Source organism: Lampris incognitus, chromosome 10 (genome assembly GCF_029633865.1).
Source record: "Lampris incognitus isolate fLamInc1 chromosome 10, fLamInc1.hap2, whole genome shotgun sequence".
NCBI classification, from domain to species: domain Eukaryota; kingdom Metazoa; phylum Chordata; class Actinopteri; order Lampriformes; family Lampridae; genus Lampris; species Lampris incognitus.
In genome coordinates, this window is record NC_079220.1 from 15,624,555 (window position 1) to 15,652,053 (window position 27,499).

General features: G+C 42.7%; 1 protein-coding gene across 1 annotated transcript in view; it reads left to right on the forward strand.

Annotated features, from left to right (window-relative positions):
• Window positions 1-438: 438 nt before the first annotated feature.
• flii (FLII actin remodeling protein) overlaps window positions 439-27,499 on the forward strand; it is a 37,999-nt gene continuing 10,938 nt past the window's right edge. Inside the window, exons 1-21 of the mRNA XM_056287961.1 lie at window positions 439-565; window positions 2,111-2,221; window positions 7,823-7,894; window positions 8,177-8,257; window positions 13,135-13,382; window positions 15,720-15,823; window positions 16,660-16,835; window positions 18,014-18,171; window positions 18,761-18,845; window positions 19,096-19,243; window positions 19,396-19,526; window positions 22,248-22,355; window positions 22,779-22,883; window positions 23,386-23,565; window positions 23,767-23,849; window positions 24,293-24,367; window positions 24,595-24,678; window positions 24,844-25,015; window positions 25,826-25,933; window positions 26,454-26,645; window positions 26,952-27,050. Of these exons, the coding sequence (XP_056143936.1) occupies window positions 503-565; window positions 2,111-2,221; window positions 7,823-7,894; window positions 8,177-8,257; window positions 13,135-13,382; window positions 15,720-15,823; window positions 16,660-16,835; window positions 18,014-18,171; window positions 18,761-18,845; window positions 19,096-19,243; window positions 19,396-19,526; window positions 22,248-22,355; window positions 22,779-22,883; window positions 23,386-23,565; window positions 23,767-23,849; window positions 24,293-24,367; window positions 24,595-24,678; window positions 24,844-25,015; window positions 25,826-25,933; window positions 26,454-26,645; window positions 26,952-27,050 (2,583 nt within the window). The 5' untranslated portion in view covers window positions 439-502. The remainder of the gene's footprint in view (window positions 566-2,110; window positions 2,222-7,822; window positions 7,895-8,176; window positions 8,258-13,134; window positions 13,383-15,719; window positions 15,824-16,659; window positions 16,836-18,013; window positions 18,172-18,760; window positions 18,846-19,095; window positions 19,244-19,395; window positions 19,527-22,247; window positions 22,356-22,778; window positions 22,884-23,385; window positions 23,566-23,766; window positions 23,850-24,292; window positions 24,368-24,594; window positions 24,679-24,843; window positions 25,016-25,825; window positions 25,934-26,453; window positions 26,646-26,951; window positions 27,051-27,499) is intronic.

Consider the following 27,499-nt stretch of genomic DNA (forward strand, 5'->3'; position numbering starts at 1 on the left):
TAATCTGTTAACATATTTATTCCTGCATCTTTGCACTCTGCACCATTGTACTATTGTCTCCCTGTCACAACGTCATTATTTTTTTTCTTTTTATAATATACTTTTTATATACATCTATATCTGTACATAGTAGTTACATGTTTATGTTTACCTTGCTGTCTTTGTTTTAGCTGTATGTCTGTTCTGTGTAAGTACATGGAGAGCAATAGAGGAACCGAAGTCAAATCCCTGTATGTGTAGGCCTACACATACTCTGCTAAACTGATTCTGATTCTGACGTTTTCGGTGACATCTGATTTAGGGGTCTAGGAGTGGAAAAAAAACACAAAAAAACAAGCGCTCATACTCTATACTGCGCTTGCGCAAAACTCCTCCCACACGCAGTGACGATTTGTCCTGTCCTTTATTTTCGGGCGAAGCTACTACCGGGCCATCCCACCCTGCTGCTGCTAGACCAAAATAGACCGGCGAGAGTTTAGCGACGAGACACCCAGAACCAGAAATGGCCGCCACCGGAGTTCTCCCCTTTATTAGGGGAGTAGACCTCAGTGGAAACGACTTTAAAGTAAGGATTTTGGCAATAATGGGTTGGGGGAGTTTGATATCAGTAGCGATCTGGTTAATATTTGAAGTTGCCATATACTTAGCAGAAACCAAGCCTTGTGAAGTGCAACGGGACAGGGCAGAGATGCCAGTTTAAGCTAACGGCTGAGCCTGCTAACGAGGTTAGCGATGGGCGTTAGCCGACGTACATTTGTATGACATGGGCAAACTAGTAGAGTTAGTCATGTCTGTCTGGAGCACAAGCGTCATACCCCGTGTTTATTCGAATCGTATATCTGGTTTTTCCTTGAGGTAATTTAGCAAATCTGGTGGGATAACTTGGTTGATTTGGATATATGTGGATGATACTAGCGTTTTCTAATCTCAGTTGGCTCTCTATTGTTGGTTAGCTCTAGCTTGTTTGGCCAGAAGTAATTGTAAACTGCGCCAGAAGTCATTTCATGAGATGTTAAGCCAGACTGATAAAAATAGGATAACATCATTATAACAACAGAGCCCTAGAGCGCTAACGTCCACATGATTTTCTATTTTGACCCACATAACAAATTTAGTTTGGGAGATGGTCCAGCTGACAGCAGCGACAGCTGGCATGATGTGGCATGTAATAGCTATTTCAACTGTTTGTGTGCTGTGTTCGTAGTTACAAAAGTTAGGCGAACCAGAGTAGGAAGTCCACTGTCATCTGCTGGCGACTGAATATAATAGAAAGAAATGCATTATAAGAGTGTCATTATCTGGGTGGTGGAATCGAAAAAAAAACTGTCAGTCACTGTTGGGGTAGTTATTCTACCCGCTTTAACAGTTTTTAGATGAGAAACCTCCGGGGACTGGTCAAGTTACACAAACTAAACAATTAACATTAACTCAGCCAGAATGTTTAACTGGTTTGTATGGTTTCCCACACTGTGCATAACGTTAAGTTGCCAAGTTGTTGAAGTCACAAACATCCACATTACCAGGATGGTTAATTAGCCTACTTCATATATTTGCTATAGAGGTGGATACTCACCACAGATTAGGGTTATGGTTTGGTCCCTTTTCCCCCTTGACTTTATGTCTCTAAATCCACAAACATTTTGTTGTCTTTTTTTTTTCATTACTTAAGAGGAAAATAAGGTTTACAAGTTTAACCGCAGAGTTCAGCTAAAAGTTGAAAAGCTTTGCCCTTTTCCTTTGAATTGTCATGACTGGGCTTGCCCATAGTGGTTTCTGACAAATACAGTTGAATAAATCTAGACCTATATCTTTCTAGAGTAAACTGCCTTGGTTTCTATCTAAGATTCTGTAAATATTCAGTGTGAATTGCTGTACCCCTCACCATCCCCACACCAGATTATTGATTAAATGAACATTGTTGATATTGTAGATGTGTATTTGCTCTGCACTACAATATGTCATCTCAAATATTTTCTTCTTTTTTGTATTGAGAAATTATACACATAGCATCACCAGCTGATGTCACTGACAAGTGCTGCGTGTCAAATCCTTTTTCTGCTGTTATTATTGAAGCATGTATCACCCGTTCTTCTTGCCTCTGACTCCACAGGGTGGTTATTTTCCGGAGCATGTCAAGTCTATGAGCAGTCTGCGATGGCTGAAGCTGAACAGGACGGGGCTATGTTACCTCCCAGAAGAGCTGGCCTCTCTGCAGAAGCTGGTGAGACTCAGGAAGCTCAGTAGTCATTAATTGGGCCAAGTGCCTCTGCATATGGGGACTTGTACCCTCAATGATAGTTTGACTGATCTCCTGTCTCTGATTCCTGCTCCAGAATGAATGAAATGCTTTAGCAGGGCTCCAGACTAACTTTTTACATTGGTTGCACTGGTGCACCTAACTTTTTCATTTAGGTGCACCAGCACATAATTTGGGTGCACCCACATTTTTTCACAGTGCCTTTTGGCATCGCAATAATACATTTTAACCATTACCTTTTTTGTCAATTCCCATACACATAGGTAATTTCTTAACACATTATGAAAATGATTATGAACAGATTTCAGGTCTGAGCTTGGCCTTTCAGGGCCGGAGACCAGTGTAATCTGCGCCGCAGCATTGCACCAATAGTTCTCTTTATTTTGAATTATTGGTATGTTTTAAGGTTGTAAGAAATGGAAACGGATGATCGCTGTGGCGACCCCTAACAGGAGCAGCCGAAAGTAGTAGTAGAGGTATGTTTTAAGGTTGTGATGTTGCTCGAGGAAGAGTACAGGGCACAGTCTTAAATGCACCAGGCATGGACACGGTGCGCCACGTGTCTGGTGCTTCAGGTTGTGAAACCGCATGCACCCACACAGGCATCGCACTGCTTATTTCTATTTTTACGCGGCTGGTTGGATAGGCTCCAGCATCCCCGCAACCCTGAGAGCAGGATAAGCGGTACGGATAATGGATGGATGGTTTATTTTTATTTTTTCTCACTATGTTGCCCTTCAACATGTATAAGCTACATAGAACTGTGTAAAAAAACGAGCACAATCTGTTTAAAAATTATTAAAATTGTGGTGTCTGGGTGGTGTGGCGGTCTATTCCGTTGCCTACCAACACGGGGATCGCTGGGTCAAATCCCTGTGTTGCCTCCGGCTTGGTCGGGTGTGCCTACTGACACAGTTGGCCGTGTCTGCAGGTGGGAAGCCGGATGTGGGTATGTGTCCTTGTTGCTGCACAAGCGCCTCCTCTGGTCAGTCAGGGTGCCTGTTCAGGGGGGGGACTGGGGGAATAGCGTGATTCTCCCACGCGCTGCGTTCCCCTGGCGAAACTCCTCACTGTCAGGTGAAAAGAAGCGGCTGGCAACTCTACATGTATTGAAGGAGGCATGTGGTAGTCTGCAGCCCTCCCCAGCTTGGCAGAGGGGATGGAGCAACGACCAGGACAGCTTGGAAAAAAGGGTAATTGGCCAAGTACAAATGGGGAGAAAAAGGGGGGAATCAAAAAAAGAAAAATATTAAAATTAATACCTGTAGTTACTATGAACTATGGGAGCTGGGAAGCGGTGGCGGTTCCGTACCATAATTACCCAAGTTAAAGTGAAAATCGATTTTCATATTTAAACATCGTCCTAAACCATAAATTCGAATTAATTGATGAAACTGATTTATCGCCCAGCTCTAATTGAACATCAACGAACATTTCTGATGCAGTATGAAGTCTTCATTGTAAGAACAGAGGGAAAATGTGTGCAAATGCATTCTCTTGAGAAAACAAGTAATTTTTTGTTATTCTGCTTCCAACTTGCATTAAGCTTTGGAAAGAGAATGGAATGTTAACATGGACTATGTGAACCAGGGTTTGACGTGGACTCTAGAGACCTGACCACAACTGGTAACTCTGTGCCTTGGCTTCTAAGTTTATCCTTCTATTCCAACCTTTTTTTTTTGCTGACATCCAGTTGTTATTTGGAGGACATAATCATTTCCAACAAATCAAGTTAGCTGGGGAAGCAGTGGCAGGTGAATGTCAGGATATACCAGATTTTGATTACTGTAAGATGTGAGGTTTCTAACACTAATTGGAACCTCTATTAGATGGATGGCAGTATACATTGGCCATAGACCTCAAAAGGAGAAGCATTGATTATCTGCTCAAGTTATGTTACAGCATAAAGCCTGACTAAGGAGTCGAGTGGTGCCTGCATGAAAGTCCTCAAATTAAGAATCATGGTCTGACACAAGTGGGAGTGAGTTACTGCCTCAAGGGGAGGAGTTCAAGTATCTTGGGGTCTTGTTCACGAGTGAAGGTAAAATGGAGTGGGAGATCGGCAGGTGGATTGAGGCGGCGGCGGCGGCAGTCGTTGTACCAGACCGCTGTGGTGGAGAGGGAGTTGAGTCAGAAGGCAAAGCTCTCAGTTTACCAGTTGATCTTTGTTCCAACCCTCACCTATGGTCACGAGCTCTGGGTAGTGACCGAAAGAATGAGATCTCGGACGCAAGCGGTGGAAATGAGTTTCCTCTGTCGGGTGGCTGGGCACACCTTTAGGGATAAGGTGAGGAGCTCAGACATCCGGGAGGAGCTCAGAGTAGAGTCACTGCTCCTTCGCATTGAAAGGAGCCAGTTGAGCCCGAACCACCTCACGACCAACTGGGAGGAGACCCTGGGGCAGACCCAGGACACGCTGGGGGATTATATATCCCAGTTGGCCTGGGAACACCTTGGGATCCCCCAGGAGGAACAGGTGGATGTGGCTGGGGAAAGGAACGTCTGGGCTGCCCTCCTCAACCTGCTACCACCGTGACCCGGTTCCGGATAAGCGGCAGAAAATGATTGATGATACCAGTTTGCTTTGTCACAGTTGGGTTCATGTGACTTGACAAAGTGAACCAAGACAAATTTTCTTAGTCCTTTGCTTTTCCTGCTCAATGTTTGCACATTTCTAGTTCATATTTCTTTATGCTGTCCTGCTCTATGCCATTATCTGTAGGTTATTTGGGTGCATAGCTCAAAGTTTAAAAGACATGATTGATTTTCACATAGTACAAATCTACACTGTCTACATGATTTTGGTAAAAATAAGAATGGTATGTCCTGTTAACAGTTAATGTCTTAAAATTATTACTTGTCGATTAGACATTATGATTAGTACAGGAGTAGAGTAAGATTTAATTCCTAGACCACTGATATGACAGGCATTTAGTAGTTGATTGGTGCCATAGTGCCCAATCAATATTCCTATGACCCGACAGTTTTCATATAGTAGAATGGTGCCAGGAAAATATAACTAAACAAGAGCTAAGGAGAGACGTCTTAGGGAATTTTTAAAAATCAATCAACCACTTCATCTTGTCTGAGATGTGCATGATGCCAGGGGCCCAGACATCAGTTCATTCTGTAAAACACAGAAAAGCCCACTGAATACATCCTGGAGGTATTGACTGGCTGTTGCTCAATGAAACAGGCTGAGCAAACAGCACTGAGACAGTGTGAGAAGCTAAATGGAGAAAGAAATGCATTATAAGAGTGTCATTAATTGGGGACAACATATAAGCCATGATAAAGTACAATAGATTTACAGGGATGCCAGCATTTATAATGACATTGTTGTTAGACATTGTACCAGCAGCAACACTAGTAGAAATGGCAGCAGCAGTACTGGTGGAGGTATTAGAATTGATAGAAGTAAAAAAAAATTAACTTATTTTCTTATTTAGGCTGCTATGTTGTCAATTTAGATTTAACCACTCTAGTGTGCATATCCTCATCTTGCTCAAAACAGTGTAGTCTATTTTTTTAGTAAGTCGCCAGTGTTTCACCTCATAATATTTAGGTTATGGAGGGCAACATATCAACATTTCAGTACATTCTAGTTTATCAGCAAAACTTGTGAAACCAAACCTGACAAAGAACATACTGTGCATCTGGAAAGTATTCACACCCCTTCACTTTCCCCACATGTTGTTATATTACAGCCTTATTCCAAAATGGATTAAATTCCTTTTTTTTCCTCATCAATCTACACACAATACCCCATAATGGCAAAGTGAAAAAGGTTTTGTATAAATGTATTAAAAATAAAAAACTGAAATATTGCATGTACATAAGTATTCACACCCTTTGCTATGACACTCAAAATTGAGCTCAGGTTCATCTTGTTTCCACTGATCATCCTTGAGATGTTTCTACATCTTGATTGGAGTCCACCTGTAGTAAATTCAATTGATTGGACATGATTTGGAAAGGCACACACCTGTCTATATAAGGTCCCACTGTTGACAGTGCATGTCAGAGCAGAAACCAAGCCATGAAGTCAAAGGAATTGTCTGTGGACCTCTGAGACAGGATTGTATCGAGGCACAGATCTGGGGAAGGGTACAAAAAAATTTCTACAGCTCTGAAGGTCCCGAAGAGCACAGTGGTCTCCATCATTCGTAAATGGAAGAAGTTTGGATCCACCAGGACTCTTCCTAGAGCTGGCTGCCCAGCCAAACTGAGCAATTGGAGGAGAAGGGCCTTGGTCAGGGAGGTGACCAAGAACCCGATGGTCACTCTGACAGAGCTCCAGCGTTCCTCTGTGGAGATGGGAGAACCTTCCAGAAGGACAACCATCTCTGCAGCACTCCACCGATCAGACCTTTATGGTAGAGTGGCCAGATGGAAGCCTCTGCTCAGTAAAAGGCACATGACAGCACACTTGGAGTTTGCCAGAAAGCACCTAAAGGACTCTTAGACAATGAAAACAAGATTCTCTGGTCTGATGAAACCAAGATTGAACTCTTTGGCCTGAATGCCAAACGTCACATTTGGAGGAAACCAGGCACCTCTCATCACCTTGCTAATACCATCCCTACAGTGAAGCATGTTAGTGGCAGCATCATGCTGTGAGGATGTTTTTCAGCGGCAGGAACTGGGAGACTAGTCAGGATTGAGGGAAAGATGAGTGGAGCAAAGTACAGAGAGATCCTTGATGAAAACCTGCTTCAGAGCGCTCAGGACCTCAGACTGGGGCGAAGGTTTACCTTTCAACAAGACAACGACCCTAAGCACACAGCCAAGACAATGAAGGAGTGGCTTCGGGACCAGTCTGTGAATGTCCTTGAGTGGCCAAGCCAGAGCCCAGACTTGAACCCCATTGAACATCTCTGGAAAGACCTGAAAATAGCTGTGCGCTCCCCATCTAACCTTACAGAGCTCGAGAGGATCTGCAGAGAAGAATGGGAGAAATACCCCAAATATAGATGTGCCAAGCTTGTAGCTTCATACCCAAGAAGACTTGAGGCTGTAATCGCTGCCAAGGGTGCCTCAACCAAGTACTGAGTAAAGGGTGTGAATACTTATGTACATGCAATATTTCAGTTTTTTATTTTTAATGAATTTGCAAAAATTTCTACAAAACCCTTTTCGCTTTGTCATTATGGGGTATTGTATGTAGATTGATGATACCCATGCTTTAATCCTGCATATCTAGAACAGGATTATCCAATCTTAATTTCTACATGACCTTTAAGCCACACTTATGACTTCATCACTGGGTTAATAAGGTTTATTTTACATGAAATAAAGTTAAATAAGATTAGTCGTCTCTCACCTCCAGTCGTCACGTTGTCTAAGGTGTGTTTGCCTGATTATTTACCTTATCTTCTATCCTGTTTGCTGAGAGATACTATTGTGAGGTGACAAGGACATTTGTGCAAGTGGTGCATTTTACAGCAAAAGTTGACCACACTTTTTAATGGCAAGTTTGTGTCACAGTGGGTTTTAAAAATTGCAGGCATGTGTTTGTGTGTGTCTCTGGGTCTTTGTCTTTACCTAATCTCTCCCCCCTATCAGGAGCACCTTTCAGTGAGTCACAACAGTCTGACAACCTTACATGGAGAACTATCCAGCCTCCCAAACCTACGGGTAACTTACAGAAACACACATTCACATACACCCATGCAAATACATGTTAATACATGTTAATACATGATACACCAACACAAAAGCTACAATATATTCTACTGTTGTTTTTTGTTGTTGTTTTGTTTTTTTGGTTCATTTTGATGAAAATGAACAAAACTAAATGTGCGTTAATAAGATTTCGTTTATTTGTAATGTGACTTTCTTAAATAATTTAAATAAATTTCAAATTAATCAAAAAAATTGTAATCAATCCTAAAATGTCTTTATGTGCAATATGTACAGGCAGTGGTGGCCAGAGCAAACAACCTGAAGAACTCTGGTGTCCCAGATGACATCTTTCAACTTGATGACCTCTCTGTGCTGGTACACAAATAATGTTATATGTACCATTTAATCTCTCTCTCTCGTGCGCTGTCTCTCTCTCTCTCTCTCTTCCTCTTCCCTCTACTCTTTTCTGCTTGTGCCTCACCCGTTATTTCTGCACCCTGCCTCAACTTACTTAACACCACCCCCTCCTTTCTTCTGTCTACTTCCTTCACGCTAAACTGCTTTCCTGAGCCCTTCCTTTTTACACAGTCATAGTTCCACTGATGTGACTCACTGCCATAATTGCTTTTCATCACACCAGTATATTTGCTTGTCCGGAAGGGTGCAGCAAGGCTACAGTGAAATATGTTTAAGCTGGTCAGCAATTTGTATTTTTAGTTGTACCATTATTGCCATACAAAGCCATGCTCAATAAAGCAAGGTCAGCTAGGAGCCATGCTAGCTTTATGGTCTGATTTGTCTTGATTATAGGCCTTATTGTCTAGTTTTAAATGGACATTTTCACTTCAGAATCTCAGAAAACAGGGTTTAAGCCAAGTGTTTAATTAATGGGACACCAACAAATAATTGACCCGTGGATGTCCGTCATTGTGTAACCGCATTGATAAAGCATAAAAATTAATTAAATTCTACTATTATTATCATAAAACAGAAAACAGATGCTCATAGCTATGGGGCTAACAGTGAACTTAAGTAATTTTATTTTGTGCCAATTGATTTTTATTTGGACATAAATATTTCTTCTACAGTCTACATCAGCCAACTCACACAGCTGCAGTTCATTATTGAATCTAAAAGTTAAACAAAGAAATGGCTCACAGCAATGAGTCAGATATTAAATCTGCATACTAATATGATATTTTTTCCCTCACATCTTTATTTTGTTACATGTATCTTATCAGTTTGGTAAAATTTTTGAAAATAAAGCAATCAACCCCCAGTCTTGCAGGCTGTGCAACCCTGCAAGAGTTATTTTACTTTCAAGGGTAAGTGAGCCCAGCCATCATAAATTATTTCTTTGTTAATTTAAGTAAAGGTTAGTATAGGAAAATATTTTTAAGTCAAAATTTCTATTTCAGTCTTATCAATTAGCTCATTTCAGGGACTCTCCCCCCCCCCCCCCACTCGCCTCAAGTCTGCAACATCTTACAGTGGTTGCAAAGCATACTGTATTTCTTGTACGCCAATCACCATTGTGCTTGTACCTAACAAAACACCTGTCTCTTGCCTGAATAGTTACTGACCTGTTGCTTTGACCTCTGTTATTATGAAGTGCCTGGAAAGATTGGTCATATCATATATACAGTCATCAGCCAAAACATTAAAACCACTGACAGGGAAGTGAATTACAATGATTATCTCATTAAAATGGCTCTTGTCAAGGGTTGGGATATATTAGGCAGCAAGGGAACAGTCCATTCTTGGAGTTGATGTGTTGGAAGCAGGAAACATGGGCAAGCATAAGGATCTGAGCAACTTTGACAATGGCCACATTGTGATGGCTGGGTCAGAGCATCTCCAAAATGGCAGGTCTTGTGGGTTCTTCCCGATATGCAGTGGCCACTACCTACCAAAAGTAATCCAACTGTGACCACTTTTGGTAGTCCTTCCTTGGACCGGCCAAGGAAGGACAACCAGTGAACCCGCAACAGGGTCATGGGCACCCAAGGCTCATTGATGCGTGGGGAGAAAAGGCCAGTCCATCTGGTCTGATCCTACAGAAACGCTACTGTAGCTCAAATTGCTGAAAAAGTTAATGCTGGCTACAGGTGTCAGGACACACAGTGAATCGCAGATTGCTGCATATGGGGCTGCTTAGCCACAAACCGGTCAGAGTGCCCATGATGACCCCTGTCGCCGAAAGCACCTACAATGGGCACGTGAGCGTCAGAACTGGACTATGGAACAATGAAAGAAGGTGGTGTGGTCTGACGAGTCGTGTTTTCTTTTACATCATGTGGACGGCCAGATACGTGTGGGTCATTTACCTGGGGAAAAGACGGCATCAGGATGCACTATGGGAAGAAGGCAAGCTGGTGGAGGCAGTGTGATGATGCTCTGGGGAAACTTTGGGTCCTGGCATTCATGTGGATGTTACTTTGACATGTACCACCTACCTAAATATTGTTATAGACTAAGTACACCCCTTCATGGTAATGGTATTCCTTGATGGCAATGACCTATTTCAGCAAGATAATGCGCCCTGCCACACTGCAAAACTTGTTCAGGAATGGTTTGAGGAACTTGACAAAGAGTTCAGTGTTGCCTTGGCCTTCAAATTCCCCAGATCTCAATCCGATTGAGCATCTGTGGGATGTGCTGGAATAACAATTCTGATCCATGGACTGAGAAGTCTTGGTCTGGGCAACTTTGTCTGTAATTGGCTATTTGATTTCCTGACAGGCAGACCCCAGACTGAGAATAGTTTAAACATTTTCATTTCTATTAGCTCGTAGAACAGGTGCGCCTCAGGGCTGCTGTCTCAGTCCACTATTGTACAAACTGTTTACACACGACTGTGTTACCAAATATGACAACAACAGCATCATTAAATTCGCAGATGACACCACAGTGATTGGAGTAACAAGTGGCAGTAATGAGAGGGCCTATAAGGAGAGAAGTGGAAGATTAACCATATGAATACCATCGAGAATGTCTTGACAAGCTGTATCACAGTGTGGTTGGGCAACATGTCTGCTCAGGACTGCAGATTGCTTCAAAGGACTGTAAAGACAGCAACAAAAATCATTGGCATGCAACTACCACAACTTCATAATATTTATACCACTCGCTGCAAAAGGAAAGCCCAAAACATCATAAAGGACACCAGCCACCCCACTCATGTTCTGTTCTCATTCCTTCCATCTAAAAAAAATTACCTGAGCATCAATTCACACACCATCCCTCTCAGTAATAGTTTCTTTCCATAGCCAGTCAGTTGCTGAAAAGCGGACACACCCATATGCACCTTACATTGTTGTATTATCGTGTACTGTTTGTTTTTTTGGGGGGGGGGGGCACAAGAATTAAATTGTATTCTACACATGACAATAAAGTTGAATTTAAAGTCGCACCTGAGCACTTGGCAAAAAATGCACAAGTCGCTTCGGTGTATAAGTTGCATTTCAATTGAGTCAAAATATTAAACATTGCCATCTAGTGGCGTTAGTTGAAACGCAGTGTATTCGTCTTACAAAATTACATTTGTATAAGTTGCTTTGGAATAAAAGGGCGGCCCGGTGGAACAGTGGTTAGCGCAGTCGCCTCGCAGCAAGAAGGTCCTGGGTTCGAGCCCCGGGGTAGTCCAACCTTGGTGTGTCATCCCAGGTCGTCCTGTGTGTGGAGTTTGCGTGTTCTCCCCGTGTCTGCATGAGTTTCCTCTTGGGGCTCTGGTTTCCTCCCACAGTCCAAAGACATGTAAGTTAGATGAATCGGCCATACTAAATTGTCCCTAGGTATGAATGTGTGTGTGTCGGCCCTGTGATGGCCGGGCAGCCTGTCCAGGGTGTCTCCCCGCCTGCCGCCCAATGATTGCTGGAATAGGCTCCAGCATCCCCGCAACCCTGAGAGCAGGATAAGTGGGAAAATACAGTATGTCTTTGATTCTGCATCCTATTACTCATCATGCAATCTTTCTTTTTGGCTTCCTCCCATTCTTTCTCTCCCAGTTGCTCTCTCGCTCTTACAATTTGTATTCAACCTCGTTTTTGAGAAACAGTAACAAAATATACACCAATCAGCCAAAACATTAAAACCACTTGCCTAATATAGGTCCCCCTCATGCCACCAAAACAGCTCTGACCCATTGAGGCATGGACTTTACACAACCTCTGAAGTTGTCTGCTGGTGTCTGGCACCAAGACATTAGCAGCAGATCCTTTGAGTCCTGTAAGTTGCAAGGTGGGGCCTCCATGGATCGGACTTGTTTTTCCACCTCATCCCACAGATGCTCGATCAAATTGAGATCTGAGGAATTTGAATGCCAAAGCAACACCTTGACCCATTTGTGACTTTTGTCATGTTCCTCAAACCATTCCTGAAAAAATTTTGCAGTGTGCCAGAGCACATTATCCTGCTGAAGGAGGCCACTGCTATCAGGGAATACCTTGCCATGAAGGGGCATACTTGGTCTGCAACAATACTTTGGTAGGTGGTGCTCCAGTTTCCTCCCACAATCCAAAGACGTAGGTCAGGTGACTCGGCCATAGTAAATTGTCCCCAGGTATGAATGTGTGTGTGTTAGCCCTGTGATGGCCTGGCGGCCTGACCAGGGTGTCTCCCTACCTGCCGCCCAATGACTGCTGGGATAGGCTCCAGCATCCCTGCGACCCTGAGAGCGGAATAAGTGGTTTGGATAATGGATGGATGGTACATGTCAAAGTAACACCCACATGAATGCCACGACCCAAGATTTCCCAGCAGAATATTGCCCAGAGCATCACACTGCCGCCACTGGCTTGCCTTCTTCCCCGTAGTGCATCCTGCTGCCATCTCGTCCCCAGGTAAACGACACACAGGCACCTGGCCGTCCACATGATATAAAAGAACGTGATTTATCAGACCAGGCCACCTTCCATTGCTCTGTGGTCCAATTCTGACACTCAAATGCACATTCTAGGTGCTTCCGGCAGTGGACGGGTCAGCACGGGCACTCTGACCAGTTTGCAGCTACGCAGCCCCACACGCTGCAGGGTGCAATGCACTGTTTGTTCTGACACCTGTCTATCATAGCCAACAATAACTTTTTCAGCAATTTGAGCTACAATAGATTTTGTGTGGGATGTAAAAAAAGATAATGTTATTCACTTCACCCGTCAGTGGTTTTAATGTTTTGGCTGATCGGTGTTCATAACACCATTATATCCTTGATTCAAGCAGGTGTCTCACACCAACTCCCTCACCTCCTCCTCTAGGACCTGAGCTACAACCAGCTGACTGAGATCCCCAGGGATCTGGAGAACAGTCGCAACATGCTGGTGCTGAACCTGAGCCACAACGGCATCGACTCCATCCCCAACCAGCTGTTCATCAACCTGACAGACCTGCTGTACCTGGATCTGAGTGACAACAAGCTGGACAGCCTACCCCCTCAGATGAGACGCCTGGTCCATCTGCAGACACTCATACTGAACAACAACCCGCTGATGCACGCACAGCTACGGTAAAGGACACTTAAAGAGGTCCCCTCTCCAAAACAAGATATTCACTGTAAATGGGGGAACATTTTAGGCATGGTTTATGTTTTTATGGGGAATGGCTAGCCTGATGGTAAAACACATAATGAGGTACTTTTCGAAGGCAGGAGTCACTTTTAATACACATACTGACACTTTAATACATATGCTGACAAATGAGGAAAGTTCCTGAGGTTGGTCATGAATATCTGGCTGCATGCTTCTCTTGGTTGACTTGGGGTGTTTGTGTGAATTCCTTCATATTGAATTAACTTGGGTTAAGATATTCTTTTTCTAATTTGACGTAGTTCAAACTGAAGAGGCGGGTATACCTGTGGGGAATTGATAATACATTAACCCCATTTTTCTGTATTTTTCAAACGTAGTTAGCCGCTGGGTGTCTGGGTAGCATAGCGTCTATTCTGTTGCCTACCAACACGGGGATCGCCGGTTCGGATCCCCGTGTTACCTCTGGCTTGGTCGGGTGTCCCTACAGACACAATTGGCTGTGTCTGCGGGTGGGAAGTCAGATGTGGGTATGTGTCCTGGTCGCTGCACTAGCGTGATCCTCCCACGCACTACGTCCTCCTGGCGAAACTCCTCACTGTCAGGTGAAAAGAAGCAGCTGGTGACTCCTAATGTATTGGAGGAGGCATGTGGTAGTCTGCAGCCCTCCCCGGATCGGCAGAGGGGGTGGAGCAGCAGCCAGGACCGCTCAGAAAGTAAGGTGATTGGCCAGGTACAATTGGGGAGAAAAAGGACTGAAAAAAATCCCCCCCAAAAAAAAGTGGTTAGCAGCTTTAGCTAGTTATGTGGCAGTGATCATATCTCTCTCTCTCTCTCTCTCTCTCTCTCTATATATATATATATATATATACATATATATATATGTATATATATATATATATATATATATATATATATATATATATCTTTGTTAAAAGAACCACTCAGCAGTAGGAAAAGTGCTCAACAAATAAGTAGCAAAATAAGTCCAACCTGGGGGGGTTATCCCGGGTCGTCCTCTGTGTGGAAGACACAGAGGACGACCCGTGTTCTCCCCATGTCTGCGTGGGTTTCCTCCGGGTGCTCCGGTTTCCTCCCACAGTCCAAAGACATGTAGTAGGTCAGGTGAATCGGCCATACTAAATTGTAGGTGTGAATGTGTCAGCCCTGTGCTGGGCTGGCGGCCTGTCCAGGACGTCTACTCGCCTGCCACCCGATGACTGCTGGGATAGGCTCCAGCTTCCCTGCGACCCCGATTGGGATAAGTGGCTTGGATAATTGATGGCTGGATGATCTGCAACATACAAAAACTGCATACCACACTATTTTAAGGTCCTGATGAAGCTATCATACTGGGCAACAACCTGCTGTTACATATACTAGAGCTACAATTTGAATGGTTTTCAGCACAGTCCGTGATTGTGATCTACTGTGCCAAGCACTTGACAGGTACCAACTTGTTTTGTTTTGGTTCTGTTGTAGTCAGGTCATGTTGTGGATGAGTATTATAGTATACATGGCTGGTAAACCTTGAATTCCACCACCTGCCGTGGTCATTAATTAAAATGAACTATTCCCTTCCCCAGTTGTTAGGCATTGTTAAGAGGCATGTTATTAACTCCTCATTATACCCTCTTGCAGGAACTCATAAAAGGTTAAAACCTCTTTTGGCCTCGGAAATGTCTTGTAAGCTCTTAATGCACTTAGCTACACACTTAGTTTCCCTTTTACATTAATTTAGCTGCCAGAGCGGCCAGAGCACCCATAGCTGGCAACTTGCCCACATGGCTAGACAAATGTAAAACAATGAAAATTTATCATCTGGCCTCATTGCTGATTCCGAAACAAAAAAGAAAATTGCATTTGTAATCACAGAAAAATTATCAACTTATCATAATTAAATATTCAAATAAATGCCATTTTCCATACTCCAACACCTGGAAGTTAGGCTTTGCGTGGACCCAGGAGTGAATATGAGTCAAAGAATCAGAATTGCATCCCTGTCACACCCCAGACTTTTACCAAATGCATTACAGGAAACACTGCAAATTCCTACTTAAAACCTAGATTCATAAACTGCTGTTTGGTTACAACTTTTAACTGAGCTTAATTTTTAATTTTAAAACTTTATGGTTAACTACATTTTTAAGACATTGTAAATCTTGAGTGTTGCTCTAATGTGCTCCTCTTCTCTCCCTCTCCCCTCTCTCTCTCTCTCCTCTCTCTCTCTCTCTCTCTCTCTCTCTCTCTCTCTCTCTCTCTCTCCCCCCCCCCCCCACCCTCTCTCTCTGTTGGTGTGTTTGTGTGTCTCTGAGCAGCCAATTACCAGCCATGGTGGCGCTACAGACTCTACACCTGAGGAACACCCAGAGGACTCAAAGCAACATGCCCACCAGCCTGGAGGGACTGACACACCTAGCGGGTAACACTCACACTCTTGCACACAAATCGACCCTCTCATCTATATACATTCTCCCTCTCTTACCGCTTTTATACCAGCCATGCAACAACCTGTCTTAGTTGTTCTAGGCACATAGTTTTTGCACATAAATTTGCATCAATACTTGCAGAGTTTGTGCATATTTTAAAGAGGGGCAAACTGTACTCCATTGATTACCAAAGTCAGAAGTGTTTGATAATTGTGTTGACAGAGTTTTGTTATGGTCGACTAATCAACAACCTATGCCCATATATTATACCATGTTGCTTATATACTATATTACCCATACACTATATCATACCACAGCTCCACAACCCATCATGCCCATATATAATGCTATAAACTCCGATTATATTACGCTATATATTCACCTGCCATCCACCTCACTACTACATACTGTATTATATATTTATGTTATAGCCACAACAATAACAGCAATAATTGTAACCAGTATAAAGCAGTTGAATGTGTATTTACAATTGTACATTTGTATTGCACAAACATTTGTATTGAACATCTGGTTTAAAGGGGTAGTGCACATCATAAATATGTAGGTGAGGCATCTTGACCAGAAGGGGCTGTTTACCAAGCATCATATTTACATAAGTATCCATTATTGCACACTGTACACAAACACACCCATACTAATTCTTTATATATGCATCCTCATTCTCTCTGTAGATCAGTCTGCTGTTACTGCCGCTACCAGATGAGTCATAAACTAGAGTGCTGAAGGGACTTCCTTACAGTCTCTCTTTCTCTCTCACATGCACACACATACATATATCCTTACATTCTCTTCCTGCTGTCTCTCCTAGATGTGGACCTGTCATGTAATGATCTAACCCGTGTACCAGAGTGTCTCTACTCCCTGAGCAGTCTGAAGAGACTCAATCTGAGTAGTAACCAGATCTCAGAGCTATCTCTCTGCATTGACCAGTGGACACAACTGGAGACACTCAACCTTAGTCGCAACCAGCTCACCTCACTACCTGTAAGGACAATATACTAAACTCTCCTGCCTCCATCAGGCACCTGTTTTTCCAGCAATATGGGCAAGCAGATATTAAGGGGGGGAAAGTGTTTTTGTGGTTCCTGTTGTTACCGTCAGACAACTATAAACACAGTTGAAGCATGGCACTCTTTTCTCGAAGATGAAATTTACCATACATATATAAATATTATATATTAATATTAATTATATATTAATATTTGGGGTTAAGGAGGTTAAGTATAGCAGTAGTACCTTTCCTAGATGGCCTTTCGTGGCATCCTAGACTGGTCTCCATACACCCCAGCATCATGTGAAGCGCAAAATATAGCGTCTCCATGATGAATGACCGTCCGTGTGTGGTGAAGAGCCACACCCTTCTTGCGGTAATCCTGTTAATGTTGTCAGGAGACAACAGAGCAGAACACGGTGGCTCTAGAGGGGTAAACCTTGATAATAAATCCTGCTATTCCTATGGGTAGCAGTAGTCCTAGGTGCATTCATCGATAGACTGATGTTATGGACCGGGGGATATCGTGGCTTTGCAGATATTCAATGCATTTGGCAATGGAAAGGCACAAAATGTCCAGTTAGCGGAGAACCATAGAACTGCATGTGGAGTAGTGCCCCATGCTTTAAACAAACATGCGCAACCGAAACCCTATTGGGGCGTCGTGATGGACAACCTAGGTGAAGTGAGGTATATATTAATAACAGTGAATCTGGTCCATTATTTAAATGAGGAAAAAGAAGGTATTGAAGTGTCTGCTGTGCGTGGTTCATACTTCCTGCTGCTCTGTCTTCCTGGTTTCTGTGAGCACGAGTTAATTTTTTGTGGCTAGCTTTCCACTGTCGTCATTTGTACCTGCTTGCCTATATTCGTTAACGTTATAATGAATCCATCAGCAGTCACATGCACTGTAGAGGTTGCCTTGAGTAATACACAGATCTCGTACTTGCTCTGAATATGAGCATAAAATATTGTGTTTTGATCACTTTATAGACACTCTTCCTTTGTCTCTTTTTAGAGCGCAATGCTAGATTTGGTTAAGAGAAAAGCTTATTGTACAGATGAACACTTCTGTTATTCTAGTGTAAGATAAAGTTGTTTAAGCTAAATATGGGATCAGGTATGTGTTTGTTAACCTGTATATGTATGTTTGTGCATTTCTCTTGTCTAGTCTGCAATCTGTAAACTGTCCAAACTGAAGAAGCTGTATGTGAACTCTAACAAGCTGGACTTTGACGGGGTTCCATCAGGAGTGGGCAAGCTGGCCAGTCTCATAGAATTCATGGCTGCAAACAACAATCTAGAACTCATTCCAGAGGGGCTCTGCAGGTAGGCTTAACACACCAGCGCACACACATAATAGGAAAGCTCTGATTGATGGGCTCATGGAAATGACCAGATTTTCAGTCTTCTTTAGTGGTCTCTATGTTGGCTAGTTATAGTTACTAAGCCTATTATCCAAAATAATATGAGTATTTTCCTCAAAGGAACAGGCGGGAAAGTCTTGTACTTTTTGTTAAGTAACTCATGGACATATCTTGTGGGTTAGTGGTTTGTCTTTCATATCATGTGGTCAGAAGGAGAAAAGGAAGGAGAAAGAAAAGAAATGTAAAAAAAATATCAGACTATTGTCCCTTTTCAAAATTCTAGAGCTTGCTCCAGACTGCTGACTAGCTTGGTGAATCTTCATTGTGGGATCAGTTGTATGGGTATCAGTCAGTTTTGCTTACATGAGATGAGTGATTAGTATCCGCCCCTGCAAAATCCACAGATGCATGCCTACAGAAGTACACCTACACAAAGATGAATGTGTTAATGTGTGGGATCTGCCTTATTGGGGATTTTCCTAATTCTGTCTCTGATACCAGTACAAGAGTTTCAGAGCTTTAAAGATCAATGTATGTGTTTCTGTGAATAGGTGTGGTAAACTGAAGAAGTTGGTGCTGAACAAAAACCGCCTGGTAACATTGCCAGAGGCTATTCACTTCCTCACTGACTTAGAGGTAACGTGTTAACTTCACTTTCAAAGGGCGTTGATAAAATAATGTACTTGGGTTGCAAATAAGAATATTCATCACATAAACTGTCAATAGCGGGGATTTTTTCTGCCAATTTTAAAGCAGTCAAAGTAGTGTGAAATTTGGCGAGCTCTGTCAATAGAATAGTTATTTACATTCAAACTAAAAAGGTATGGAGCAATATTTCTCAGTCACAGAAGTATTCACCAGTCTTCTCAAATACTCCTATGTGTAGGTCCTGGATGTACGAGAGAACCCCAATTTAGTGATGCCTCCTAAGCCAGTAGACAGGACAGCTGAGTGGTACAACATTGACTTTTCCCTGCAGAACCAGCTAAGGCTAGCTGGCGCATCACCTGCCACAATAGCTGCTGCTGGAGGAGGTCTGTTTTTGTCCATGTCTGTGTTCCCATCTTATTCAGAGACGATGCTTCCGCTCTTTCATTTGGATAATTTGCATGTTTTCATGATGATAAACTGTAAATTTACATTGAGATGTGAGTTAAAATGACTATGCGTTGGTGACTGTGTCCAGGAGCCAGCCCCCGCGACCCCCTGGCAAGGAAGATGAGGCTGAGGAGGAGAAAGGACTCTGCTCAAGATGACCAGGCCAAGCAGGTGCTGAAAGGCATGAGCGACGTGGCCCAGGAGAAGAAGCACTTGGAGGTGAGGAGAGAGGAATAACAGATAATGGTAGTATATTTAAATCAAGAGGGTAGACTGAAGAAATGTTCTTTGGTTCTTTCAGAATGGCTCTTTCATAGCATTCGTTTTGTCTCTCACTATGGCTAACACCCCTTGGGTGCCCTCATCAGAAGCCTTTATTACATTACTCCAGCCAATTGGTTGGCCTTGATGATGCGTATGCCATTGGAGGCCACCAACCCTCCCCCTATATAAAGGGCTGACATACCATCACTCAATATTCACTCTTCTCTCTTCACAGAAGCTAACATCTGCAACAGCCACTCTGGAGTCAGGCTAAACTGTTCACAGATCCGAGCATCTGTCTCAGCCGCTGAACGCTTGGCTCTGGCTCGTTGTTCAGTTTGTAGGGCAGCTTGAGCTTTACTGTGACCAAGCCAGCAGCTCAAGCACGCAGCCAGCTAGAAGCAGTTGTATTTGTCTGCATACAGCTAGCGCAGGGTTCGCCAATTAGTTTTTCCCAAGGGCCAAATCATGTCATGCATACCAAGCCAAGGGCAAGCGGGGTTCGGAGCTTCTCATCTCTGACGACAACAAGGATTGACCATTTCCCCCTAGCACCATCGGATCGGGCTGCCAAGCCCTCGCCCATGGCAGCGAACAAGGAACAGGACGGGGAAGCCTTGACAGTGGCTTAATTGGATATGGATATGCAGGGCGTCTGTAAACGCGCCACTGCAAAACTAAATATCCCATGGCCCACCGTACAGGGGGAGACCACCAGATCTTGCTATGATGGTGAAAAGCTGCCCAAGGTGAAAAAGACAGGAAAACAGCTCATTCCCATCTTCCCAGAACTCCTGGATGAGCTGGCTGCTACATGGCGATTCAAGCCCTACAGAGACAAGCATCCCATCCCTGGTAAATCCATGTTTGACTGTGAGGGGATGGAGGCACAGGGTGCAGTTAATATTAAAAAGAAATGGGAAATTGTTGAAAAACAAATTAATCTCCCCTATAACCACATCAAGGAGAGAATTGCTTCCCTCTGGTGGGAAGGGGGAGAGTATGTGGGCCAAGCCACAGATGAGCATCACCAGGTGTCGCCCCAAGAGGGCGCCATTATACTGTGGGTGAATTGGCCAGCCAGTCCCCTTTTAGTAATAAAGACAGAGTGGATGGCATGCACAGAATCAGAATGGGTGTTAAAAACGATTGTCAGGGGTTACAGACTGCAATTTGTTATCGTTCTGCCTCAATTCAAGGGAGGAATCTATTCTCAGGCTCAGGGGGAGTCAGCTCGTATTTTACAAGAAAAGGTCAATTCTCTAATGGAGAAAGGAGCCATAGGAATAGTTCTGCCTGTTCAGAACCAAGACGGATTTTATTCAAGATACTTCCCAATCCCAAAGAAGGAAGGGATGAGGCATCTGAGCTATTTTAGACCTCAGGGACAAATATCTCAGGAAATAAAAATTCAGAATGTTAACACGTGTCCCTTCTGCATTTCGTGCGCCCAGGAGATTGGTTTATGTCAATCGACCTGAAAGACGCATATTTCCACATTCCCATATACTCCCGCATACAGGAAATATCTACGTTTTGGGGAGAATTAGTCTCACCCAGACTGTGAAGATGAGGGCTTTGCACGAGAATAGGATGACAGGTTAGGGCTGTTTCCTATACTGGACTTATTAAGCAATCCGTAGTCAGTATGTCCTATAGTGAGACACAAAATGAATGCTATGAAAGAGAACTTTAGGTTATTTCCTTAACCCCGGTTCTCTAAGTAGCATGAGTGAATCTCTCACCAAAGCACCCTCCTTGCTGGTGTGAGGTGAGGAAGAGGCGGGTTAATTTTTTTGAATAGTGAGTGACTGTATGTCAGCCCTTTATATAGGGTGATGGCTGGTGGACTCCTATGGCATAGGTGTCATCAAGGCCAGCCAATTGGGTGGCGTAATGTAATAAAGGCTTCTGTTGAGGGCATGCAAGGGGTGTTACCCATGGTGAGTAAAGATTTGCAGGCTGGGATCAGTATCCAAGGAGAGTTCAACAGTTGCCATGTATTTCATGTTTGTTGCCATGTATGGCTCTCTGAACATTACAGTATCACGGTTTTGGATCTTTATACCTCCGGAGTCAGTTGAATTTAAAATCTGTGCACCCTCATTTTTATAAGGTGTTTTGAATAAGAAGGTCAACCAAATTGCAAATGTTAAGTATATCACAACATCTGTACGTAGCATTGTTATTCATATTTTGAATCCTATTTTGATGTCGCTCACAAAGGTAGCAGCAAACCAGGACGTAGGGATTGTAGTTTTCACATTCGCAGATTATTTGCTAGTGACATCACTGGAGAACATTTTTAAATTACAGCAGCGTTTCAGAGACATGCTTAAAAGACTGCTCAGTATTGTGGCTGCTAACTGTCATTCCGACAATATATACATAGCGATAATGTTGAAAATCATGAGGGTTTCCCTTTAAAGGTGTGACCAGTGCACAGTTGCTCGGTAACTCCTTGCCACAGTGCTGCCAGAAAAAAGGAAAAGTCAGGAAAGGAGTGGACAGGAAAGACTGTTGTGTACCAGTTAATGAAACATGACTACCCTATGGATTTTGCAGAATGGAGATCTGAAGTTTGATCAAGGAGGAAGAGTCAAGAAAGGAGAATAAGAGAAGGGAAAAGATTTGTGTGTACCAGTTTATAACATGACTTTCATATGGATTTTGCAGGAGAATGGAGACCTGAAGTATAGCGATCTAAAAACGCGGCGGTGGGACAAGAGTCTGGAGAAGCCTCATTTGGACTACTCAGAGTTCTTCTTAGAAGACGCGGGGCAGGTACATACACTGAGTTTGTATAGTATTTCCATAACTGTGTCGCTTGCTGTATCCCATATCAAGAACAGCCTGCTATGCAAATCACCACATAGGTTCTTTGGTTTCACAAATGTCAAATCAAATCACCCCTTTTTAAACTTAAATTCTTGAGTATAACTCTATCTTGAAATTTGGTTTTCTTCTTGGGGAAGGGGGTAGGGTGTTGAGAAAAAAACATTGCTGAAGCCAATTTTTAGCCACTGATATAAAAAAAGGGCGTTTATTTGCATTTAAATCTTCAGGATTGCTGCTTCAAAGAAATTTTTTAAAAAAAAAGAAAAAAAGAAATGTTGAACCATTTGTTAATGTGTCGGTATGGCTTAGTCAGCTATAACCTTCCACACATATGAAGGTTTCTGTCTTCCTTTCCTCTCTTCCGTACAGGTGCCAGGTGTGTCTGTGTGGCAGATAGAGAACTTTATTCCCATGCAGGTGGACGAGGCGTTCCATGGCAAGTTCTATGAGGCAGACTGCTATATCATCCTCAAAGTAATGCATCAAATCTAGCACTACTGTTCAAGTATCTCACACACATTACTTAGGATTCCATTTTAGAGAAAAAACACACCAGATGATTATGATTAATAGATATCCATCCATCCATTATCCAAACCGTTTATCCTGCTCTCAGGGTTGTGGGGATGCTGGAGCTTAATACTTTTTCTTGTAGGTGCCAAGTTTCATCTTGCCTTAGACGTTTCACACAATTTCCTTGCCATCTATTTTTCCAAATTTAAGCGTTTTACATCCATATATGTTAAAACCTTGTTCTGACAAATCTCTTTCCCTCTTAACTCAGTCTTTCTGTGTACTGCTCCTTTTCCTTTCATCCCTTCAGACCTTGGAGCATTGTTTGCATAGGCTTGTGTTTATAATTTTGTATTTCCCCTGTTGAATTGTTTTTCATGATTATTATTTTTGCTATCATTTCTATAATCATGATTGATGAGAATTCTTATTGTATGTTATCTCTCATTCTATCCATGTGTAGACCCTCCTAGATGACAACGGAGCATTAACTTGGCAGATCTACTACTGGATTGGCCAGGAAGCCACACTGGACAAGAAGGCGGGCTCTGCCATCCATGCCGTCAACCTCAGGAACTTCCTGGGCGCCGAGTGCAGGACCATTCGGGAAGAGATGGGAGATGAGAGCGAGGAGTTCAGTGCTGTACGTAGAAACACATCAGATGTCATAGTACACACAAGCACACACATGCGTACTTATAAAACTCTAGGAAGCCATCATACCAGGGTGAAAAAAGGATTGGGTAAATTAAGAGTCCTTTCCTAAGTAATTCAACCCTTGCATGTTATGATATGTAATCCACAGTCTCTCATTGTCTTTGTATGCTCTTGGTTCTGTGAACAGGTGTTTGACAATGAAATTTCCTACATCGAGGGAGGAACCGCCAGTGGCTTTTATACTGTGGAGGACACTCAGTATCCTGTCAGGTCAGCTATCAAACATTTTATTAAAGCCATTTTATTCTTATTGTATTAATCTGTTCTCGGTAGTAGTGGTAGCTCAGATTACAAAAATGTCATTAGATATTTCTATGGTATGTTCAATATCTGTTTTTAGGGGGGTGTCTTTGTTTTTTTTTGATACTGCTGGTCCCTTACGGAGAAGTTGACTTCATTTTATCTCGATTCACCCCCTCCATAAGGAGGTCAGAGTGCCCAGTTAAATACAAAGTAGTGCCTTGTTAAGCTGAAAGGAATTCTGTGTCTTAGACTGTTAATTAAGACGGACAAAATGTTCTTCAAGTAAGCTCAAACCAAAGCCTGTTTCCCCTGGCATCAGTCTTGGAATTCAACTTTCTGGGATTTCCTTACCTGGATGCATCAAGACATCTTGGAATGGTCTTGACTTGTTTGTGTATTTCTTCTCCCAGATTGTATAGAGTTTATGGCAAGAAGAATATTAGGCTGGAATCTGTGCCTCTCAAAGCCTCCTCACTTGACCCACGGTGAGACACACACACACACACACACACACACACACACACACACACACACAGAGTCTGTATCTCTCATTATAGCTAATTTTCTTTCAATCCTCATCTGTCTGTTTATAAAAAAAAAAACAAAAAAAAACAAAGCATTCATTCAGAATCTGATGTACTTTGTTTGAGAGTTTTCTGTTCTTATCACTGAGTGCTGTTTAGCTAACCCTCTGTCCTTCCCTCTCTGATAGTTTTGTTTTCCTGCTGGACACGGGTCTTGAGATTTTTATCTGGAGAGGAGCCAACGCTACTCTCAGTGGCACCACTAAGGCGAGGTAAGAGTACAGCACACACACACACCATTGTATTTTCAGTCTGTCTGCTGTCCCTGAATTTTTTTTTTCAAAAACCTCAAAACACAAAAGCGTAAAAAGAAATGAGTGATACAGAAAAGTACTGTAACTTAAGTGCCTATTTACACATGTGGTGTTCTCCTCCAGGTTGTTTGCAGAGAAGATCAATAAGAATGAACGTAAAGGAAAGGCAGAGATCACCACCCTCATACAGACTCAAGAGCCTCCCGGCTTCTGGGAGACACTCGGGGGACAACCCGAGGAGATCAAGAAACACGTACCCGATGACTTCTCTCCTATCAGACCAAAACTGTACAAGGTGAGTCTTCGGGGGGGGGGGGGTCGGGTCTGTTTTTAGTTTTTATATTTACACTTGCAGTCTGTAAAACAAAACTTTGTTGAATGAAAACAGAGTAAAAAAGTCTCCAAGTTTGGAATAAAGGACAAAATGTGTAAAACACTTTCTGAGCGAAAGGGTTTTCTCACCACAAAAGCATTGTGCAGAAACAGCCCCCTGCCATTACCAACAACAATATAACAGAGGAAAGGAATGTTGCATTGCTGACTATCCATCTCGGTGAACTTTTTCCTAAAAGGGAAATGGTCACTTTCAGTAGAATACAAGGAGACAATAACTGACTTAAGGTTATTTGGACTGTGGTCTCACTAAATTATCTTTAGACAGTCTAATCTGACCAATATTTAGGTCAGTCAGATGTGACCAAAATTCAATCAACAATTTCAAATGTCAAAATGTTCAAATATTTTTTTTTTGTCACTAAGTATCCTAATCCTAAAAGTGTTAATCCTAATATTACACTTGTTTTTGTTACTACAAACATTAAATTGCCATAAGTCACATTTGCCCTAAAATCAGAAACGATACCTAGTTTCATGTTGTTGTAATTTTCATAACATTTGTCCAGTTACCAGTCATCATTCACTGTTGGGACTAGTCAGTGTAAATAGAGATTAATCAAATAGATGGAACGATATAATAAATAATTTGAAAATGAAATATCCAAGCTGTGTTTTTTTTTTTTTGTATTCACTCTAACTTGCACAAGAGATAATAATGTCAGACTATTTGTTGTTAGTTACAATTTGTGTTTTTATTTACTTCCTGTAGGTGGGCCTGGGTCTGGGTTACCTGGAGCTGCCTCAGATCAACTACAAGCTGTCAGTAGAGCACAAGGACAGCAAGGTCAAACTGGATACACTGCCAGAGCTGAGACTGGTATGTTTTGCTGGAAAACTATTGGACATGATGCCTTGAAGTTCTCCCATTACTTTATGAAATGATGTGCGAATACCTGGTTATTCGTGGCAAAAATAGGGATGCTTTTATTCAAAGCGTTGACAGTGCTATGAGTGCATACAGTCCTGGTGTGAGAAGAGCCAGTGGGAATGTAACTTCTAGTTTGTACCGTGAACTGTTGAGCTCCTCAGGAATACATCGCACGACTTGACATGGTAGCTTAAACCTCACCCTGTTTATTTCTTCTGCTTTCCACACCTTCTCTTTTTTTCTCTCCCTACCACCCGTCTTCCATTCCTTCCTCACCCACCTCCCTATCTTCCTCCCTCCTTTCATTCATCCTGAATCCCTCCTCTTCCTCCCTCCCTGCTCTCTACTTCCTTCCCTTTCTCCTTTCTGCCTCTCCCTCCTTCTCTCCTCCTCTTTCATTTCCTCCCATCTCAACCTCCTTTCGTCCATCCCTCTTGTCCTCTCTCTCACCCTCCCTCCCTCTGTGCAGCTGCAGTCTCTGCTTGATACAAAGGGTGTGTACATCCTGGACTGTTGGTCCGATGTGTTCATCTGGATTGGCAGGAAGTCGCCTCGTCTGGTTCGTGCAGCTGCTTTAAAACTGGGTCAGGAGATCTGTTCTATGTTGCACCGGCCCAAACATGCCTGTGTCACACGCAACCTGGAAGGCACCGAGTGCCAGGTACCATACCATGGAAAACACGGAAAATAAAAAATAGACATGCATACACATACACACATTTACCTACAGATTGTGAAAATTCTAAGTAAGCACGTTAATTGGAAGTAAAGTGTTTGTAGTCACATTGTGTTGACACATCCTCGAAGTACATTCTGTTCTAATGAGTCATAACCGAACAGTATTATTGTTAACACAATACTTTTCTGAAAGGTGAGGTTAACACAGTAAAATGAGGCCATTGTAAAACTTACCAAATATTGTTGCACTTGGCTTATGCCGTGGCATTTCTCACCCCCCCCCCCCCAGGTGTTTAAGTCCAAGTTTAAGAACTGGGATGATGTGCTGAAGGTGGACTACACCAGAGCTGCTGAGACTGTACAACAGAAAGACAATCTACAGGGCAAGGTCAGAGACACTTGGTTGTGTGTTTGTAAAAGATTGAACCATAGAAGGAAGGTTCGAAAGGAACGTGTACTGTGGTTGGTAGTATCCAAAGTGGCAACTACCAGCAGAATGCTGTGGCTTATGTGTCTGTTCACACCACCAGCCACTCTAATAGTTAACCAACTATCGTTTAGAGATCTGGTTTGGTTTTATTAAAAAAAAAAAAAAATCAACTGGCTGGGAGATTTTGGATTCACTTGCCACTGTAGTCTATAGAAAAATGTTAGTCACCTGCCCTAATGAGATAAATCCTTCATCTCAACAGGATTGATCTGTTTAAGTGACGGGTCAATTCATGAATAAGTGGAATTTCAGTTATTTATGAAAGAAGTTCAACAGTAGGGGAAAAAAAACAGTACCTGCTCTTCCAAATGTATGTATGGCTGTAACACCTACATGTTGAACAGTGT